Source organism: Acanthopagrus latus, chromosome 20, assembly GCF_904848185.1.
Source record: "Acanthopagrus latus isolate v.2019 chromosome 20, fAcaLat1.1, whole genome shotgun sequence".
Lineage (NCBI taxonomy): Eukaryota > Metazoa > Chordata > Actinopteri > Spariformes > Sparidae > Acanthopagrus > Acanthopagrus latus.
In genome coordinates, this window is record NC_051058.1 from 9,314,971 (window position 1) to 9,329,661 (window position 14,691).

The window sequence follows — 14,691 nt, forward strand, 5'->3', positions numbered from 1 at the left end:
AATCTGCTGGCTCCCTTTTCAATTCATCAAGGCCATTTGCTTGCACCTACACATTGAGCTCCAGGGTATGAAACTTTGAGGTGCATCCTCTTCTTAATTGACGGTTATTAACTTATAGACTTGCTGCTCCTCTGCGTGGAGGTGAATAGGCCCACCGGAGGCTAAAAGTAAGAAGACCATAATAAAAGGATTCCTCAGTCACTTTTGATCCTGAGGTTCAAGTTGCTGCATTTTTGAGGTAAACGTTTGTCAGGGCATGAGCCAGGCAGAATGAAGCTTGCTGAAGGTTGCTGTTTGGGTTACACACACTCTCGACTGGACATGTGGGCTATGTTGTGCATATTTGTTTGCATGATATCAACCTTTGAAAAAATTGTGATGGTGATTCTCACACCTGACCCAACCCATATGACACATCCACAGCGGACCCATCTGAGATGGTGGAGGGCATGTGGCTGGGCGTGACAGTGGCCAGTCAGAGGGGCCCTGCGGCGGGCCGCGTACTGGTGAGACAACATCCTGTTTTACTATATTAGTCAGTGTCACAGGTGGCATATTATGCGCAGGGTAACATTTATTGTAGCACCGAGGAGAGGCAGGGGGGTAAAACCCTTCATATTTCACTGTTTATTGTCACAGATGACTCAGAGCAGTAGCTGCAATATTTAGTGCCCCTTGCCGCAAACAGATGTTACACTCAGCACGCACAAAGCAAAGACAAATATTTTTTTACCTCTTAAAATGGCTCATAGAGGGAATTTGTCTCCAATATTGAACAATGAATATATATAGGTAGATGTATTTCTAGATGAACCATTACATTCTTTCCATCTGGTTAAAGGAAGAACTTTTATCAGAGGAGAAAAATCTTCATTGATTGATTTTCATGTCTAAGCAAACTAAATAAACAAACTTACTGAATGATGACAGAATAAACTTAATTACATACTGTTTGTACTTTTTTTATATATATGGTGGACCCTGCCACGTTTCTAGCTTCAAACAGGGTTCTGGGGACTTTATTTTCCTCTGAGAACAGTTTGTTTATCTAGTTATAGAAATACATGTTTCTCTGTTTGTATTATTACCTTATCAAATGTAAATATTACCTATAGTTACCTACAGTTTCTTTTCCAAAACTACATAGTGCAGCTATAATTTAACATGTAACATGTCTTCTATTGCTAGAAAATGCAGAGCAAAATCTAATTTTGTCATTTTAGACAGTTAGATTTCAAACGGAATGTTTTTTATTTTTTTGATATTTTAGTAAAATAGTTCGTCCGAAACACGGCATTATATGATTTAATTGTGACAAAATGGAACCTGATAGCAGGATGGGTACATTATTAGAAGTTGGAGCAGTTGAACAGTTTATACACACTCTCCTCTGGTGTTCAGGCATGCGGGCATCGCTACGTGAAGATCATCAAAGGTGGCAACGAGGAGCAACGGCGGATGGTAGGAAAGTGCTACGTCAGGAGTAATGACCTGACCTATGACGGAAACGACCACTGGCAGGAAAACAACGAGATCTGCAACCCCACCTTTAACATGGACTTCGAGGGCATGTGCAACCTGGGCATCTCAGGCGGCATAACAGAGACTGACGTCTACGTCGGCACTCCAGGCAGCTTCCTGTGGCAAGGTGGGCACTGAGGAGTTAACAACAAAAAGAGTGCATTTTGTTGCTGAAATAATGGGCTGGTTGCACAGACTTGGATTAAAGCCTGTGCAAGTCTGCTAAATTCTAGTGTTAGTCCAACACTGGGATTATTCTCTGTCTGGGAAACCTGTTCTTTGTGCACCAGGCAGACAAAGCATTGTTGTCTTATTCTGCTTTCTTATAAAGGAAATGTTCATGTGACGTGGAGAGACCCAGATCCAGAGGCCTGGGACTCCAGAGACAAAGAGATTGGAAATCAGAACAGACGAAACAGTTATATGGGTAATTATACAGTGTGTCTTGCATCGAATTAATTGTAAAATCACTGGTGGACAAAAGTTCATGCTTCTAAGGGATTTAACCCTGCCACAGTAGGAGGAGCCGTCGAGTGAATTTCATGTGCTTTCGTCTGCAGGTTATTCAGTTCTTGAGGAAAAGAAGCTTCTGAGCCATGATGAATATACACTGGTGACAGGATCTCCCAGGAACGAATCCAAGGGCTCTGTGATGTTCGGGACAATGACTGGTGATGCAAGCATCAATCCGGGGCTCGTCATCCCCGGGGAACAAGTGGGCTCATACTTTGGGAGCAGCCTGGCTGCCACTGACCTCAACAATGACGAGTGCGTCACTGAACACTGAAAACGTCATACTATCTTTAACCTTTTCTTTCTTATATGGCACATTTAGGGCCCTCCGCTGTGCACTTGATTATATTACTGCTGGGTATCACAAGGACAGGGATCAAGTTCAAATGCATAATGGACCTTATTCTAAAGAGATTTATAAATCCATTAGGCCCTCGGTTTGAGAATTACAGAAGGGCCACTGTAAAATAAAAATGCAACCTTCACAATTCTGTCTTAAACCACAGAATTCAGACTATTTTGTCTCAGACTCTAATTCTGAGATTATAGTCAGAATGCTGAGAACAAAATCACAGTTGTGAAAACAAAAAAGACAGAGCCCCAAAAACAATTTTCAGCAGCCCTAATCCTCTTCTGTCGAGAATAAACCCAAATCAATATTTGCTTTTATTCAAAATAGAAAAAAGTCCATCTTTGATCACAGGGGACCAAAGGAGCCCATTCATTTAGAAACAATCTTCCATTTAATGCCACATTAAAAGCACCGGCTGCTGGAAGTCTAAAATTTTGCGGACGGAAGAGGAGGAAAGTAGAAGTGTTATGTTTGCACGTGTCACTTGGTTGTCTGTAACTGTATCTTTTAAGCCGCCTCATGCTCCAGTGCTCTGCAGCTATGATCTGCCCTGTTATGCGGAGAATGCATGATGTATATATGAGCTTAGATGAGAGTCCTGTCAGCAGCTGAGATAAGGTGTTCGTCATGACTTAATGGTGCAGTCACATGTCTGCCTTAATGCATGAGGGAACCTTCTGTAGGTCCTCCTCTGGTACGTGTGTGTTTGTATTTTCACATTCAGTACATATATTTTCCCTGCAGTTGGAATGACCTGATCGTGGGTGCCCCGTTTTACTTCGACCGGATGAAGGATCAGGGGGGAGCAGTGTACGTCTTCATGAATGAGAACGGATCTTTCGAAAAGACCGCGACCGTGGTGCTCAAGGGTCCATCGGCCTCTGGATTTGGCCTTGCAGTGGCTGCCATTGGGGATGTCAACCAAGACGGCTTCCAAGGTACGATTCTGAATGCAGCGTTTGCTTTACAGAAATGGAATGGACAAAATAAAGCAAACATCTGTGGTCCGCCTCTGGGTTCATTGATTATAACAGCTACATAATTACGGTATGTGCTTTGGTTTGTTTTCCTCATAATGTCCATCCCTGTATATATGACTGTATGTGAAGTGACGCACTTACAGTTCTGCTGTGAAAATGTATCATGGCAGAGAGGAAGCATCAGGTTCCCCATTAAGACTTGTGAGTGATTGTCTGTATGTGCTGTTGCCAAGCGATTATCTCAGCAGGGAAACAAGATGTACTGCCTTGTATAAGGCTGACATTAGAGCAGAATAAAACCTACAGCGCTGATAATTTAATAATCATTAAGCGGTGCTGTGCCGCCACCTAGAGGCTCATAAACTCCATACACAGACCCCTTTTGGTTTCAGCTCAGCGGCATGCCTTTCCTTTCCACTCCCTTTCAATTTTTTACTCCTGTCTGCAGACTTTGCTGTGGGAGCACCATTCCATGACACCGGGAAAGTTTACATATGGATGGGAAGCAGAGAGGGAATCTCACCGGAGCCCAGTCAGGTAACATCTGACTTAGAGCCATTAGAGCAACTTCAGAGAAAAGGGCCCAGATTTATTTGTCTTGATGTCTCATGTGTCATTGCTGCCCTCCGCAGGTGATCGAGGGTGAGTCAGTGCAAAATGGAGGGTTCAAGACCTTCGGCTACTCCATCAATGGAGGCATGGACATGGACGGCAACAGTTACCCTGACATCTTAGTCGGCTCGCTGGACGACCGCTTGGCCCTGCTCAGGTAGAAATAAGAGTGGATAAACACACATTGGCATGGCATGGTTGGGTAAAAATGGTGCGCCCAAAATTCTTGATTTAACTTAAATAAGGTATTATACTGGATTGATTTCATTGACAAAGTTCTGTAAGCTGTAGGGTTTTTTTTTTGTTGTTTATTTTTTAAAAAACTTTAATATATTTTTTGTTTAACAAGAAAAATGATATTAGAGTTGACCAAATTGCTGTGGGAATTAAAGTGAATGTCCCAGAAACAGCGAGCGAAGTGACATCAGAATAGTATTAAAAAAGTGCAACGCAAAAATAAATGGCAATGATAAAATACAAGGCTGCTTCTGAGATTCCCCTGTTTCAGTAAAAAAAAGAAAAACTGCCCTTCCAGTGGACAAAAGATGGTGAAGTGCCAATACCTCCTTAGTCAGCCACTTACCAAAAGTACTAAGAACAACCAGAGGCCACTGAAATCATGTACATCTTCTGTATTGTCAGAAAGGGATATTTCAAAACTGTCGAGCTGCCCACACAGAGGCACGATACCCTTTACCCACCAGCTTTGATCTGTATGTTCTTATGTCGGCGTGGCATAAACTAAAACTCCTCAACTCTCATTTCCTCCTGGGAATATGTAATTGACGGACAAAGCTTCACCTGGCCGTGGTTATAATACACAAGGAGAGGCGTGACCATGCAATTAATGCTTTTGTATATGTAGGTGACTTAATTTTAGATAGTAAATATGTGTATTGTTGTCATCCAATCACATGACTCGAGTACGGTTTGAACTCTCTTCTCACTGTATTTGTTTTCAGGGCTCGACCAGTCATCCACTTAACTCAGCAGGACTTCACTGTTGAGCCACACCTCGTCGACCCTAATCAGTGTGGAGCTACACCATGGTGAGAAGACTGTGCAGAATGTCTAACTGTCTAACTGAAACTGACTATTTGAATTGTATTTGAACAGAGATGACTTTTTCCGTGTTATCCAGCATTACAGCGACCCTGTGCATGTCCTTCACACTGAGCAATGGAAACAAAGATTTCAAGAAAAATATCAGTAAGCAGTCCTGCTTCATTTTGAATTATTGATTTCATTTTTTTCAATAACAAGCCATGTTGTGTGTAAATTAATGATAATGTCAATTTCTAGCTGGTATATTCTGAAATGTTCCATCTTTGTTCCCTCTTTGTAAAGCGGTGAAGTACACAGTGGAGGCCGACATGGAGAGGAGAAGCCCTCGTGTTCGTTTTGAGGGCGGTAGTGACACGTATACCGGCCTCATGAGCCTGCCAGCCTCCAAATCCACATGTCACAGTTTTAAACTGAACATTGTGGTAAGGCCTCTACACAAATCGTGTTGTTGTTATTGTGTACATGAACATGTCTTTGCATTTATAAATGTGTTTTTATTTTCTTGCTCAGGCCAGCTTAATTTGAGAAGTGTTGCCTCATCTCCCTGTGCTCGCATAATTAAGAGAAATATAAGATTCTTGGATGATCCTACAGGTGCCTGTCAAGGACAAACTGGAGCCGGTGGTCTTCTCCCTCAACATGTCCTTAAATGAACAAAAGCCTAAACTCAGAGGTTCCCTGCAGAACCTGGACTCCTTCCCGATTTTTAGCAAGGAGCAGAAACTCTCTCAAAGAACTGAAGTATGGATCGGTGCACACGTTCATACGACCTAATTTAAATAACTACAGAAAGTGAAGCAGAGGACCTCTGTGAGTTACAAGATTTTTTGTTTGTTTTCCTACAGATTCACTTTCAGAAGGAGTGTGGCTCTGACAACAAATGTAGCAGTAACCTGCAGGTGAAGGCCAAGTTCGTGGACAAAGACAATAAGCCTTACCCAAGGTGAGATGATCTGAAATGTGACGCCTTCTTTGACTGATGATGGTTTTAAAGGCTGCTACGGAAACCATAATTTTAGACGAAAGTTACAAATAGCATTTGACATTTGAAAGAAAAGTTCACCATATATCCTCTTTTGCCAAGAGTTTGGTGAGATGATTGGTACGCCGCTCAGGGCTGTATGAAAAATGGGAAGCTACTGACAGCAGCTGGTTAGCTTTCACACCTGCCAGCATCTCTAAATGTCTGTGATTACAGCATACGGTAGTATACTGTTGGACAGAGCTAAGCTAGCTGTTTCCCCATGTCCAGCCTTCACACTGAGCTAACCTAAGTGGCTGCCAGCAGTAGCCTCATATTTACCATTCAGACATGTGAGAGAGGTATCAGTCTTCTCATCCAGTTCTTTTCGATAAAGTGAACAAGTATATTTCACAAAATGTCAAACAGTTCCTTTAATTTTAAGGATATGAAACATGAAAGACCTTAGAACATTTTGTTTGTCTGATATTTGGCTTTTATTTTTAGTGTTGAATTATCTTGTCCTCTCCGGCCTAGCTAACTTAAGTGGCGGCTAGCGGTAGCATTCAGACTTGAGAGTGATATCAATATTTTTTTCCAACTCTAGGCAAGAGAGTGACTAAGCATATTTTCCCAAATGTCGATATATAACTTTCATCTGAAGAGCCAATAAAGAGCACACAACATTTTCATTTTTCTGATAACTAGCTTTCTTTGCAGTGTCCAGACATCTCGGCCTCTGTGCTAGCTCAACATCAGCCATGCAGGTATCGCAAAGAATAAAAGACGTAGGGGAGTTGCAGGCGTTTAAACACAGGGTTTAAACGCCTGCAACTCTCCTCCAGTTAGTTAGAACTGAAGAGGAAAAAAAGTCTGGTTGCCCGCGATATAGCACTCAGAATTACCATGACCTGGATGACTGAGAACCATCATCAAAATAATGATTATCACTGCAAAGAAGTGAATGAATAATACATGTTTCCCCACTGTGTGCAGGCAGGACAAAGCCCAGGTACTCCAGTTCAACAGCAACATGAAGACTATCAGGCTGCTGGTGAATGTGACCAACTTTCCTAGTCAAGGGAAGCTGGCTGAGGACGCCCATCAGGCCATGCTCAACATCACCATCCCTGAAGCACTGAGATATTCTGGCGTCAGGTCTGATGTACGTCCACTAGGGAGCAGCAGACAACTGAGAAACGTCCATTTATTAGCTGTACATACACATATCATGTGTTCAGTTACTATGTTACTGTTGTATTTTTAGTTTGTCGTCAGTCTGTCAAAATAGTTTTACTGCAACTCTCTTTCGTGTCACGGATCTTCTGTCACTTGAATTGATTATTTACATTATTTACTGACTGTGTGTTCAGGACAGCGACGTGCAATGCAGCTTGGAAGAAACGGTGATTTGTGAGCTGGGGAATCCACTCAAAGGCAATGAAAATGTACGTTTGAATGGTTGTTGTTGAATTTTTTCGCTCATAGATTCTGACAGGCTTCCTTTTATCCTCCGAGACGTGTTTTGAGACTTGCCATTCTCTTGCTTTTGTTTGTCAGGTGACACTTGCCCTCATATTTGAGACATCGGGGATCAATCTGTACACGCAGAAGATTGAGTCCCAGCTGCTCCTGTCAACGTAAGTGACTTGACTTTTACAATGATTCATCATTGCGTTCCCATTACGTGTAAGGCTTGCGGCCCGGTTTTGATCAGCAGAACATTTTGTAGCTGTTTTTTTTTATTTTTTTATTTAAGTTGTCATTTCCAGTGGTTACTGAGGCTCTGTCGTAATTCAATATCACATTGGCACACAATGTTGTAATGAGGGCTGTGTCTTCAGTCTTAGTGAACAGACTGACCTGAAGCCTAAGGCTGTGATCTTGCTGATTGAGAACACCATCGAACCCACATTCAGCATGTGAGTCCCATTACCTAACAACACATGACGCACTGTATGTACAGTAAAAGGCCACAGAAATCATTTCAAACTCTCACCCTCTCAAGAGTGAAACAGCAGGTGCTGACCAAATTTGGTGGGACGGTGATGGGCGAGTCGGCCATGGTCAACACCAGTGACGTGGGCAGCCTGGTGGAGTTCACCTTCAACGTGAGTCACCTCCACTGCTCGAACTATAGTAGACCTCCAGGATTGTATATTTCATCAACCGTATGTGTGCCACTTACCCACATTTCCTTGATCTCCACCCTGTCTTTGAAAGCCAAACTTTAATTCTTCAGAAGTTTAATATTGCGCGGGGAAGGGATTGTTATGTGAGCTATGGTTTGTGGTGGGAGCATGACCAGGGGCGGATGCTATTTAGGGGTTACAGAGTTGCACAGTCACAGCCTTAACTGTTATTTCACACCACGCGTTTGATGTCCACTGAGGTTTTTCCGTTTGTTTTGCGCTGCTGATGTTTCTACGCACTAGGTGAACATGAGGGGACAGCCCCTGGGAGACATGGGGACCCTGGCTGTGGAGTTCGAGTGGCCCTTTGAGGTAGCCAACGGCAAGTGGCTGCTGTACCTGACGAAGATTGTAGTTGAGGGAGAATCAGAGATGGAATGCAACCCTCCTGGAGAGATTGTCAACTTGCTCAACCTCACTGTAAGGATCTTTTTTTTTTTTTTTTTTTTAGATCTGCTTTACAGCCACATTATATCGAATCATATCATTCTCATTCCCTCACATGGTTGGTCAGGTTTATTAATTTTGGACACCTGAAAACAGTGTCCAGAATGAGATTGAGGTAACATGTGAACCTGAAACAGATACAGAAAGAACATAAAAATACACAAAACAATGTTAGTGAGTCAGCTTCCTACTGTATGAACCACATAAAAACATCCTGGGTTCATATTCAGCCCGGGACCTTTATATGTCATGCTTTTCTCATCTAGTCTGTCCTATCTCCATGTACTGTCAACTATGCAAAAAGACATGTCTGTTCTTTCATTTTTTTAAATTTTTTTTTACTGTTTACTCGTGCCCACACCCACGACATACGCACATCCCAGAATGTCCCATTACTGAAAAGCCACAAACACGGTCACATAAACAGAGAGAGGTACTGACTTTAATGAAAGGCCTGGAAAAAAAACACAAGACTGTGAGTCTGCAGCTCTGCCAGCAGTTCTGTGACGCTGTACAGAAGCACGGCCGTGCTCTGAGCTCAGTGCTAATGGCAGCGAGTTTAAATGCTCACAGTGAAAACGCTGGGTAACACTTTATAATAATCCTCATTAAAGAATGGAAACTTTATAGCTAATTAAAATGTAGTTAGTAGTTATTTTACTGCAAAAAACAATGAAATACTTAATGAATAATATACTCACTCTATGAAAACAGATTTCCTGTGGGCAGCCCGGCACTGGCTCATCTTTTGAACAATCTTGGTTTGAATGAATCTAAAATAAAAACCCTAACAGCTAAAGGAGTATCGGAGCAGGTTAATTTCTATGACAGTTTACTTTTTTTCTTTCTTACAGTCATTATGGTTTATTGACTTACACAGCCTGTAAATTAGATTGTACTTATTTTAAAGATTTCAATAAATTTAAAGTTAATCTAGGAAATTACATCACAAGAAGCAGAAAATACCCACAGAGGCACTAAGGAAATGGTAAATGTGACTAAACTGTGATCTAAACTCTCAAATGAAATTTTGAATACTGTTGAATAAATACTGTGCATTACATCTGTGACGCTGTGGCTAGCCATCATAGGTCTGTAAAATAAAATTGCAACTGATGTTTATAAACCATGAAAATTGCCAACAAATAAAGCACTTCACTGTTTGTTAACAGAAAATTAAAGGTGCAATATGTAATGTATGTGAATATTGGTTTAAAACATTGAGGAGGCTTTTGAGCCCTATCAGTTTCTTCCTCCCTTAAAGCTCCTGTGCTAGCGGCATAAACGTCAACTTTCACCAAATATTCCGGTTGGTTGCACAGCTAATTGAGCTAACTGGGCTAGCCAACGGCAACTACAGATAAATAAAGATAAATGCCATTGGCCAATTCTTAAATATTAGTCCTTTAACGATAAGTTTACAAGTCATCAATGATGGTTATGATAAAGTGTTACGCAGCGCTGGAATAGTGATGTTTAGCAGAGATACAGTTCACCATGTCCACCATGTTACACCCTCAGAGCCATACTGCTGAGGGGTCTGTGTGACAGTTACTCACAGTTTAAATACGATGATTATACTGCTCGAAGACCTTTGGGTGAGGCACACTCACAGTGCAAACGTTAAACTGGGCGAGCAAGACTAGATGCAGGTTCATTTGCGCTGCTGTTGAGCGTACAGCGCTGTTTACAGGCCTGTCACATGTGCCTGTAATTCATTCGGACGTGAGTGTGAACTGAAGCAGTCGGAGCAGCGTGACTAAATGTGAGTGGTAGAAATGGTGGTGTGAAAACGGTCTCCAAGCCAAACCACAGAAGTTCAGAAATACATCTTGGAAAAAAACATGTGAGTCGCCGCACACAAACCTCACGGATCCCCAAATAGAAAGTCATAACGTGTGCGGACCAGATATAGACAGTGGAAAAAGACAATGCTATTCCGAGAAGAATTTGGTAATGTCTTTATCAAAACCAGTAATTACTCCGAGCCCTCTGATGTCATGTCTCTGTCTCCTTTGCTTCCTCCTTTTTCGTTTTTCCCCTCTCCCACCCTTGTCCTCCAGTTGTCAGGAGGCGGACGGACGCGCACTAAACGGCAGATTGTGGTGGACGATGATATGAACCAGCCACATATAATCGAGCCACAGGCAGCCATCAGGCTCGGTCCACGCAAAGAATCCTACTTGCTGGTAAGAAGTTAATCTGCCTTATCAAACGCTCGCAGAATTCATGATCGATCGTGAATGTGTGCACCAAGTTGCATCCAGCAATTGTGGAGACTTTTTCACCCTGAATCGCAAATGTCAACCTGCTGGTGGGGCTGGAAGAAAAAATCAGGGGATCACCAAAGCCAGCAGGATACATCCTCTAGGATATATCTGTACCAAATGTCATGGAAACTTTTCTAGTAGCTCCTGAGATATTACAACCTCAGACACTGACTGACCTACGGACAGAGGGCCACACGGCTAGTTGCCACCAGCAGCAACCTACTTTCACTCAACATATACTGGAGTATAGAATGTTATCACTGAGTGCCAAAGTGGATCTAACACTGTGCTGGAAGTTCCCTGAAAGCTTGAACACTTCCAGACTTTTACACTTTACAGCTCGGCGGGCATTAATGGACATTCTCCGAACTGTCAAATCCTTATCAAGATTATGCAACCCATATCCTGTAAAGGGCCGCAGATGAAAAATGGCTTCCGTGTTTGTGTCACTTGCATAACCGTTGTTCTTTCTCATGGCGTGTTCAAGGCATGCGCCGAGGGAACAGCTCGCTGCGCCACGTTTACCTGTCCGCTGCACAACATGACGGATTCGGCCAAGATTTACGTCCGCTCCCGTTTGTGGAACAGCACGATGCTAGAGGTCAGCTCGCCAGCTACAGCCACATACATACACACACACACACACACACACACACACACACTAATGATGATTCAATTAAATACTCCACAGCTTCTGCCTGCACCAATTCAGGCAAAAAACAGTAGTGACTATAAGCATATTTCTTACCACATAAGGATATTGTGCGCTGACCCGTTCTTACTCAGCAGATGTGCACTACCATGATAAACCTCCTATTGGTCAACTATAGTATGGGAGGAATTTAAAAAAAGATGATCATAACATAATATCTAAGGATAAACCAAAAATCATAAAAACATTATGTTTACATTCATTTAAAGATCATTGTAACAGATAGTAATCATAATGATGATTATAAAAACGCCGTCCAACTATGATTTCATGAGATGGCTTTCATACAGTGAAAATCAGTGGACAATACCGTTGCAACCCTACTTAGCAATAGCATCAGTGAGCTTTGATATCAGAGTATATCTGTGCTTCAACAACCCTCGGACTGCTCTGTGATCATGTTTTGATGCCGTGTGTGTGCCCCTGCAGGACTATAACAACGCCCTGAGAGTCGTGGTCAAGGGTCAAGCCACACTGAAGCTCATTACAGATAAACCGACCATCAAGATGGAGCGTAAGACCACCGAGGTGGGTGATTCACACCTGACGTCGCTGCGTTGGTGTTGTGCCTACAGCGGCATGTTTAAAGTCGATCGTCATGGCAGCTGAAAAATCACGTTTATCACGATGTCATAGCTTGCACATGGGAGAAGTTAGCCTTTCTCACAGGTGATATTCCCGGAACAACATTCACTCATTGTGTTTCCAATGATTATACTTGGCTCTCTCCACCTTTCTTGCAGTTCTCAGTAGAAATAGAGCCAGTGGAGGGGGTGGAGACTCCGTATGAGCTCCCACTATGGATCATCATCTCTGCAGCTGTAGCGGGAATCCTACTACTCGGAATAATCATTCTTATACTTTGGAAGGTGAGACTGCTGCACCGATCACACTCTTTCTGCAGAATTTGAATAGCTCCCAATCTCCGCGGATGTACTTTTTTTTAAAGCCAGTTCAAGACCAGCAATCTCTGGATTTTATGATTGCTGTTGATGACTCGTCTTACTGATATACCTTCAATTAACCTTTGACTTACTCCCCCATGCACCCTCCTCCGCCTCCAGTGTGGCTTCTTCCAGAGGGCCAACAGGAGGGAGATGTATGAGGCCAAAGCCCAGAAGGCTGAGATGAAGATCCAGCCCTCTGAGACAGAGAGGCTGACTGACGACTACTGAGGGGCCCCATGGGTCCCCCAACAGCACACACCAGTGGGGCTTTTGGGTAATAACACCCCTCCAAATGGATTTTTCTTTGGCTACTATTTTGGGGTGTGATAAAACTTGCTTACCACTTAACTTTCTCTTTCTCTTTCATGTCCGCTGTCAACCTAACAGCTCCTCTGCTCCTGTTTCAGGCTAACGCAGACTGTGCATTTGCTGCTGATATATAAGACCATGTCTGTCCTCACTACTTTATCTTCTCCCTTCCTACTCGGTGTGCGTTTATCTTCTACCTGACTTGATTTTCCTCAGAATCCTAAATCTCCCTCTCCACACGTCATTAATCCTGGCTCTCCTGGTGTGCATCCTCTTTAATGTCACCCTCTCCTCTCCTTCTCTTTTTTTACCCACCAGCTTGGATTCTTCAAGCGAGCCATCTACTATCGGATAATGCCAAAGCACCGGGGGGTGAGAATTCGCAAGGCCGAGCGCTATCAGTTCAATCTAGGATATCAGCCTGAGGAGCCACAGAAAAAGTACTGGATCACCAACTGGACAGAGATGCAGCATTACTACTACTGAGGACTGTACTTTGGACCATGAGCCACTCACCGTCATGACGGTTTGACACGGGCCAAACTGAGAACATTGGGCTCGGCTGCGCCGTGTGGACCAATTGTGAATCATGCATTCATTTAAAAATTTTTTTTTTTTTTTCACTTAAGAAGATTTCAACTTTTCAGTGCAATATACTGAACATTTCAGAAACTGTAATTTGTTGCGTAGTTTGTCATGATTGCAGCGTTGTACATTGGAATCGGGGCTGCAATCAAGAGTAAATAGTAAATGTGATTACGTTGCAGGTTTTTATGTGATGAGCTTGTTGTTCATACGTCTTCTTTTCCTATCTGAGTCATCTGAGCTGAGTTGCCGGTCAGTCACCCTGTTCTTTTCCACCATCCATTTTCCTCTCTAATCAGAGGAGTGAGTCTATTGATTTCTCTCTGTGACTGTATACGTCCGTCCCCAGGCATCACTTTGTGGTCACTGGCGGTAGGCTATGTCAGGCTTTCAAAAATGGAGTTACGGTGGCGGTACTGATGTTGTATGCAAAAAGTGAAAATTTTACAAAGCTATGGCGAAAAAGACGGAGAGGTACGCAGAAAAAAATGTACTCATTGGTGAAAACTACATTTCATAGTCCACACTGAATTCCTCCAGTCCCTCCTGCAACAAGTCGGAAAGCAATAGCTCTGTATGTCTATGTTAATTCTCACCTGATTATTATTTATTACACTGTCTTGTGTTATTACAGCAAAGGATATCTTTAATAATATCACATACAGGGAGTCATGACACTGGATTAAATAATAAACGATGTTAACCGTGTCTGGAGACTGCAAGCTCCGGCACAGATGAATTGTACATAGTGACAATAAGTTGGATCGACTAAATGAATGCATACGTCATCGGCCTTTGTTGTTTCGCCATCCCTCGGCTTTTTTGTACAAGACAGACACTGAGCCGACACTTGGATTTTCTCCAAACCATCGTGTCCCCCCCCCATCTAGGTACAACCTGCAGCGCCAAAAGTCGACCAGACAAGCGAGAGGAGACAGCTACTGATCGGTCCCTGATGGGACCAAGAGTTGCATTACCGCTCTAGTCTGTGTTACCTGAGAGCCCACAGGTCGTGACTGTGGCTGCTACAGAGGCTCCATTGACTCTGGGAGTGAAGAGGGAAGGGCTGAAACCAATGCACAAACTCTGTTCTCTGTGGTGGTGTTGTTCTTTACTGTGCCGTTTCATTGTAATTAAATTGTTTTTATCAACCATTGTAGTTTAATTCACTCCTTCATCATTCTGTTTTTTTCCATCTTTGGAACACAGTGAGATATGGATACGT

The 14,691-nt window shown here is 42.8% G+C and overlaps 1 protein-coding gene across 1 annotated transcript in view; it reads left to right on the forward strand.

Annotated features, from left to right (window-relative positions):
- The window catches only part of itga3b (integrin, alpha 3b), a 31,760-nt gene extending 17,142 nt beyond the window's left edge, over nucleotides 1-14,618 (forward strand). Inside the window, exons 3-26 of the mRNA XM_037081135.1 lie at nucleotides 424-506; nucleotides 1,402-1,648; nucleotides 1,853-1,948; nucleotides 2,082-2,289; nucleotides 3,131-3,324; nucleotides 3,815-3,903; nucleotides 3,999-4,135; nucleotides 4,941-5,027; nucleotides 5,120-5,187; nucleotides 5,326-5,465; nucleotides 5,638-5,784; nucleotides 5,889-5,986; nucleotides 7,001-7,169; nucleotides 7,378-7,452; nucleotides 7,565-7,644; nucleotides 7,849-7,926; nucleotides 8,013-8,115; nucleotides 8,440-8,616; nucleotides 10,707-10,832; nucleotides 11,401-11,514; nucleotides 12,055-12,153; nucleotides 12,369-12,494; nucleotides 12,690-12,846; nucleotides 13,200-14,618. Of these exons, the coding sequence (XP_036937030.1) occupies nucleotides 424-506; nucleotides 1,402-1,648; nucleotides 1,853-1,948; nucleotides 2,082-2,289; nucleotides 3,131-3,324; nucleotides 3,815-3,903; nucleotides 3,999-4,135; nucleotides 4,941-5,027; nucleotides 5,120-5,187; nucleotides 5,326-5,465; nucleotides 5,638-5,784; nucleotides 5,889-5,986; nucleotides 7,001-7,169; nucleotides 7,378-7,452; nucleotides 7,565-7,644; nucleotides 7,849-7,926; nucleotides 8,013-8,115; nucleotides 8,440-8,616; nucleotides 10,707-10,832; nucleotides 11,401-11,514; nucleotides 12,055-12,153; nucleotides 12,369-12,494; nucleotides 12,690-12,800 (2,852 nt within the window). The 3' untranslated portion in view covers nucleotides 12,801-12,846; nucleotides 13,200-14,618. The remainder of the gene's footprint in view (nucleotides 1-423; nucleotides 507-1,401; nucleotides 1,649-1,852; nucleotides 1,949-2,081; nucleotides 2,290-3,130; nucleotides 3,325-3,814; nucleotides 3,904-3,998; nucleotides 4,136-4,940; nucleotides 5,028-5,119; nucleotides 5,188-5,325; nucleotides 5,466-5,637; nucleotides 5,785-5,888; nucleotides 5,987-7,000; nucleotides 7,170-7,377; nucleotides 7,453-7,564; nucleotides 7,645-7,848; nucleotides 7,927-8,012; nucleotides 8,116-8,439; nucleotides 8,617-10,706; nucleotides 10,833-11,400; nucleotides 11,515-12,054; nucleotides 12,154-12,368; nucleotides 12,495-12,689; nucleotides 12,847-13,199) is intronic.
- Nucleotides 14,619-14,691: the final 73 nt, after the last annotated feature.